The sequence below is a fragment of the Tupaia chinensis genome, unplaced genomic scaffold (assembly GCF_000334495.1).
Source record: "Tupaia chinensis unplaced genomic scaffold, TupChi_1.0 Scaffold000187_1, whole genome shotgun sequence".
NCBI lineage: Eukaryota > Metazoa > Chordata > Mammalia > Scandentia > Tupaiidae > Tupaia > Tupaia belangeri.
Genome location: NW_006159662.1, coordinates 3,131,877 through 3,137,980, shown reverse-complemented (window position 1 = coordinate 3,137,980; position 6,104 = coordinate 3,131,877). Strand labels below are relative to the sequence as shown.

General features: G+C 38.4%; 1 protein-coding gene across 5 annotated transcripts in view; it reads left to right on the top strand.

Annotated features, from left to right (window-relative positions):
- Positions 1-6,104, top strand: part of HELZ (helicase with zinc finger) — a 206,108-nt gene that overhangs the window by 97,026 nt on the left and 102,978 nt on the right. For 3 of the 5 annotated variants that reach the window (XM_006146767.3, XM_027771163.1, XM_027771161.1), the window contains one exon: positions 2,787-2,966. In XM_006146767.3, the coding sequence (XP_006146829.1) occupies positions 2,787-2,966 (180 nt within the window). Of the gene's footprint in view, positions 1-2,786; positions 2,967-3,494; positions 3,600-6,104 lie in introns of all 5 variants that reach the window. The other 2 variants (XM_027771164.1, XM_027771162.1) reach the window with 2 other exon arrangements.

Genomic DNA, 6,104 nt, shown 5'->3' with positions numbered 1-6,104 from the left:
GCTGAACCGAACTGCTGGCCATGCGGGTTCCAACCTCCTTAACCACTGTGTCACCAGCTGGCCCACTGAATTATTTTTCTAAACAGTTTTGCGTATATGATCTCATTTGACATTTAAAATTACCATCTGATGCAATTATCATTGTCTCCATGTACAGATAAAGGAACCATCGGGATCAGGTGTCAGAGAATCTTAGTGGTGAGGTATGGATGCAGGCGACAGTTTACTGATCCAGCTGTGGCTTCAAATGGTAGAGTAGGAGCCCAGTGGTGGACGGTCAGGGCTGGTGCGGGACCTCAGCAGTGCCGTCAAGGACCAAGGTCTCCCTTCTGTCTCTGCCATCTAAAGCGTGCAGGTTTTCTTCTAACGCTTGTTGCATCATGGTTATGAGATGACTGCTGCACTTCTGTTTACCATAAGCTCTTTCCGACCAGCTGAAGGAGGAAGGTAAAGGAACAGAAAGGGCTTTCTTCTAGTTTGAAAAAAGATTTATTCATTTTTTTGTCCCATGAAAGAGAAACACACACAGAGGGAGAGGGGAACTCCCAACAGGGTCCTCATGCTGTAACGCACCCCAGCCTCAGCCGCCTCGACCACACATGGTATATACAGAGCGGTCTTGGGATGCGAACTCACACCCTCTGTGGTCCTGCTACGCCACTGCTGCACCACCATCAGGCGCAGGCTTTGTTTTTTACTGAGTATAAAAGCCTTTCTACGGTACTTCTTTCTGCATCTGATTAACCAGAAATGGGTCTGCAGCAAGGGATCAGGGAAGGCTTGGTAATTATAGCTGGCTAGCCTCTACAGTAGAGGAAGGTGGAGGAGAAGGGTGTGTGAGCGGTTTAGGGGTAACCATTCCACAGTGTCTGCCAATGGATTAGGTCTGGACTTAGCAACCACTAGAGCAGTTTCCTCATTCAGTGAAGGTGGGCCGTTGCTAGGTACTGGCAGAATTATGAGTAAATAAGCTGATTAATGCTGAGGGGCTCTTTGAAGTAAAAGCCTTAAGATTTAATGTACAACTTCCTGGAATTCTAGTGTCACTGCTCAGAGTTCTTTTTTTACCTTAAGAAAATTTATATTGTAGAAAAATAAGAATGGAATGTTTATATGGTCAAAGTTTTATTTCCTAAGGTTTTCTATTTTTAAAGGAGAATTTTGTTGGTTTGCGATTATCTGTCATAACATTTGTTATAATTTTTTTAAAAACTGAAATGTACAGATTTTCCATAAATAACTGACTTCTGATTTAAGTAGACTGTAGGCTCACAGAGAAGGAATTTTCCTATCTAAACTCTGTCCTCTTATTTCAAGAGTATTTTTGTAGGCAATTTGATTGTGAATTTTCTGAGTCTCTCTACACACCCTTTCTATTTCAGTCCACAACTCTATCATTTTTACCATAGTTGTTGCAATATTTAGTATTTTAATTGCAGTTGCGTGAAAGAATGCTGTTGATTCTCCACTTGGTTTAATCTTTCTCAGCATCTGCTGTTCATTTAAATCTTCGAAACTTAGCCAGGTCATAGAAGGGACACTAATAAGATAGATCTGATTACAGTAGCCATCTGTGCTAATATGACAGGTGTTCTCCACCCTAAAAACTAGGTTGTATGTTCATTATTTGTGTGTGTATTTGTACATGTGAAAGGATTAGAAACTATTTCATATTGTTTGGATTTTGATACCTTTTTGAAAGAGCTGCTATTGTCTAAATGAAGATCTTTGTAAAAACTTGATGTGTCGGGAACCAGCAGTTAGCATAATGGCTATGTCGCTGGACTCCCATGTAGTCGACCGCAGTTTGCGTCCCGGACCTGGTGGCTTAAAACTCATGCCGGGTGTGTGTGCGTGCGTACCCAAGATCCCGAGAGGAGAATGGAGGAGAAGGGATTGCAGCGTGACCATCCCCCCTGGGGGGTGATTTCTCGCTTTCTGTCTCTCTGTCTCTCTCTGTCTGTCTGGCGAGCGCACGCGCCCTATAGCAAAAACCTCTCAAAAAAAAAAAGAAAAGAAAAAAGAAAAAAGAACGATGTGTCTTAGCCAGTGACATAGACTTTTTTCTTTTTCCCTCATTTTTAAAAAAACGTGTGTATTTTCCAGAGAGAGAGAGAGATACACACACACTGAGAAGGAAAGTGAGAAGTCACCCCTGGGGGATGGCCACACTGCAATTCCTTCTTCACCATTCTCCTCTCCGGATTTTGGGCATACACACGCATGTGCCCAGAGTGATTTTCAAGCCTCCAGGTTCAGGACTCAGACTGCAGTCAGACATGTGGGAATCCAGCACTTGAGCCACCGTAACACCTGCTGGCCCCTCTCATTTTAAATCTAAGAGATCTTCAGGGGACCAGAATTAGAAATTCAGTTTCCCTTCCTTTTACTTGCTATACAAAGAAACTACTACTCCATTCTTACCAGAAAAGTCTTCTGATGCTTTTATGTAACAGAGGGAAATTACATTTTGAAACATTGCCATTACTACTGACAGACTTGGCAGCCACTCGGCTAGAAATGTGTGATTTCTTAGCTTAGTTACCAAGCCTTTTTGCACTTGGAGTAGGATAACTAAAGTTAGTTTGATTTACATGGCAAAACACCGTACGCTGACTCCGTTGGGTAATTTCCTAAGAAGTAGTTTAGAACAAGCATTTCTTTTTACAGGGGTTATTTCAGTAGTTTTGATAGTTTGCTGGAATTCAGGATTCTGGGGTGTCATGTACTGTTCATTAATAAGATGTGTGTGTGTTTAAAATAACTTGAATTTTTATTTTCCCTAGACAATGGGATGAACAGTTGGATCCTCGACTAAATGCAAAACAGAAAGAGGCTGTCCTGGCCATTACTACTCCACTTTCAATCCAGCTGCCACCTGTTCTCATCATTGGACCCTATGGAACAGGCAAAACATTCACCCTAGCTCAGGCCGTCAAACATATACTACAGCAACAGGAGACTAGGTGAGAGGATGGGGTTCATGCTCAGGTTTCACTAGCAAGGTGCTGCCTCTGTTCTTGTTTTAAATTCAAGTGAGGGCTGGCAAGACAGTTTTCATCCAGCTCTTAAAAATAGAAAATAAAATAAAATAAAAGACCCAACTCCAAACCCCAAAGCACTAAAATTTGAATTGTTTTAAAACACTGTTGTTTTTAAAATGAACAATGTAGACAATGACAGTTGTTTTTAAATAGCCATTAAAACTTGAAGCCTTCTAAGAAAGTGTGATATGTTAGTACCAAGAGTTGGATTTAAAACATATATGTATATATTTTATGTCATAGATTTAAAAATAGTTTTGGGGAACTTCCTCTTTAGCTTAAAGCATAATATAACTTCCTAACAGCATCGCTGAATATGTTTGAGATTACCGAGTAGGCTGAGGGAATTGTATCGTATTAAGATGGCCACTGCTTTTTTTTTTTTTGGTATTATACTGCTTGAATAGTTTTGTGTTTTATCATTCTTTTTATTTGCACCATTTATTTCAGCAGCATTCTCATTTGCACCCATTCTAATAGTGCTGCTGATCTCTACATAAAGGATTATTTACATCCATATGTAGAAGCAGGCAATCCCCAGGCAAGACCTCTCAGGTATTTTTTTAAGGCTTATTATGTACTGTATCATACTTTATTATTCTTAAGAAAAGGTGTCTGTAAAGATTTTAGTAACTTTGGAAATACTCAAATCTTTGACTATGCATTGGCATTTGAAGGTTATGTCTTTTGAAGAAACCATTTAAATTAAGGAAAAATGTAAAAATCTTGGACCATTCACTTCTTAAACATTAAAGACATCCTTTTTTAAGTTTTGTGTGTAAAAATGTTGGTACAATTTGATTATATTTTGATATGTTCCTCTAAAAGTTAGTATGATGAAATAATATAAATATGATTAATTTAAATCAAATTAATTTCTTGAAAGTCTAGCATATTTGGCTTGGCATGGCATAGCCATCTAGTAACAATTCTTTAGGGAAATAAAATTTTGAGTGTGACCATGCAGGTAATTTTACTGAATCTACACATTAAATAAGCATGAAATATTGAAATGATTTCTGCAACAAAATGTAATTGACTGGTATTTATAACTTTTTGCTGCCATTTAAGAGACAAAGTATCAAAGAAAATTTTAAGTTGGTATAGAAAGATCCTCTCAGTATATATGGACATGAAATAAATACAGGATCGTGGGGGAATGAAAATCCTTTTCTTCAGAAAACAATAAAGAATCATTAAATAGTTGTTGATTATACCATTTACTTCATTATTATATGAATTAATGTTTAGTTTTGCCATTTTATAGACTAATATGTCATGCCCTAGGTTGTTCAAATATAATTATTGTTTACAAATTAATTTCTAACCATACTTTTGAATCATAATTCACTAACTTTTTATTCTAGTTGAGATCAGGCATGGAAAAATGAAATTATGCTATGTAATTCTTTAATAGGTATAGGCAAAGACATTTTATTGATTTTAGAATTACATTAAAAAAGGGGGAAAAAAGTGACGTTGCCCATTAACACAGGTTTGTTTGTTTGTTTTAGATTTTTGCTGTAGGACTCATGTGCTCACTAGAGAGAGATGGAGAGAGACAGTGAGAGAGACAGTGAGAAATCACCCCCCTTCCCCCCCGAGGGAATGGCCACACCTTGATCCCTTCTCCACTCTCCTAGGATTTTGGGCACTCGTGCACATGAGCCCAGTGTGATTTTCAAGCCACCCCATCCAGGACTCAAACCATGGTCAGCCATGTGGGAGTCTAGCACCTTAATCACCACCTGCTGGCTCCAACACAGATTTTTACATGGTACCTTGTTTTTACTCATGGAAGACAAAGCAGAAATAATTATTCTAAGTAGAATCCACTTGTACTTAATGAGGAAATATCACATGTATACAATTACTATAAATGAAAATCTAGTACTTATTGAAAATATATTTATTGCTAAATAGTTTGCTTCAGATTCTTCTCTCTTCATAAGTAAAAGTTGAGTGGCTGGCACTTTTGCTATGAGTGTTCTGACTTCAGTGGAGATAAGTTGTTTGTTTTGTTGGTGGTATGTATGTTGTGCTTGCACACGTTGTGTAGAAAACGTGACCATCTCAGGGGAGTTGGCAGACTTGGCTTGGACACAGTGGAGTGAAAACCCCTCATATCTTGGTCGAGTTCATATTAGTCACTTGACATTCGGGGCAGTAGAGCTGTGGTTGATAAACATTAAAATCCATCATTCAGCTAGGTTTTATTTAGCTTTTTCCATGTAAAGTTAGTTTTTGGAGGTTATAATCTATTATGTAGAGCATCTAAAGATACAGAATAAGAAGTTATGTTCCAGCAGGGTATGTGTGTAGGTATAGTGGCATAAATACAGAATTTTGCTTGCAAGCAGAAAAGTCTCACCTCTCCATAGGTCTTAAGAGTGTTTCAATCTAACATGCAAAAATATTTAAACATTTTCAAATGCAAGTTTCATGTTCTTTCTAACTACATTTTAGTAAAGGGAATAAAATAAGAAAAAGTCTGACTTACCCAAATATTTTCTTTACGTAAGCCCTACATGGTCACCATCGTTTTCTCTTTGGGAAAGCTGTTAACTGGCCAGTGTGTTGAATTGTTAAGATCTGTTAGCATCACCTCTTACTACATGAACTCAAATGAATTTGAATTTTCCTAGTGGACAGCAGATGTGAGTGGTATGGAAGATGGAATAGGGGTTAGAATGACCGAGCGTTCCGGGAGATGAGCTTTGTCTGCATGACCTGGGCTGCAGGGGGAGGAACACAAGGGCACTGAGTGTCTGCACATGTCCATGAAGAAGGCGTGGGGGAAGGCTGCCAGGACTCAGCCATTGTCACGGTGTCTTCTAGACTGGGCCCTGGAAAATGGGGTAGTGTAAAAATAGTCATTAAACATTAAATAGTAAATACATTTAAATGTACATACTTATTAAAATTTATAGAAGTATGTTAATTGTCAAGGGTTGAACTTTGCTTAAAAATTTGGGATGAAGATTTTACCATAGCATGGCATCACCGTGCCCTCCGGGGAGGAAGGTTTTACAAACCATTTTAGTTCTTTTTTTTTTTTTT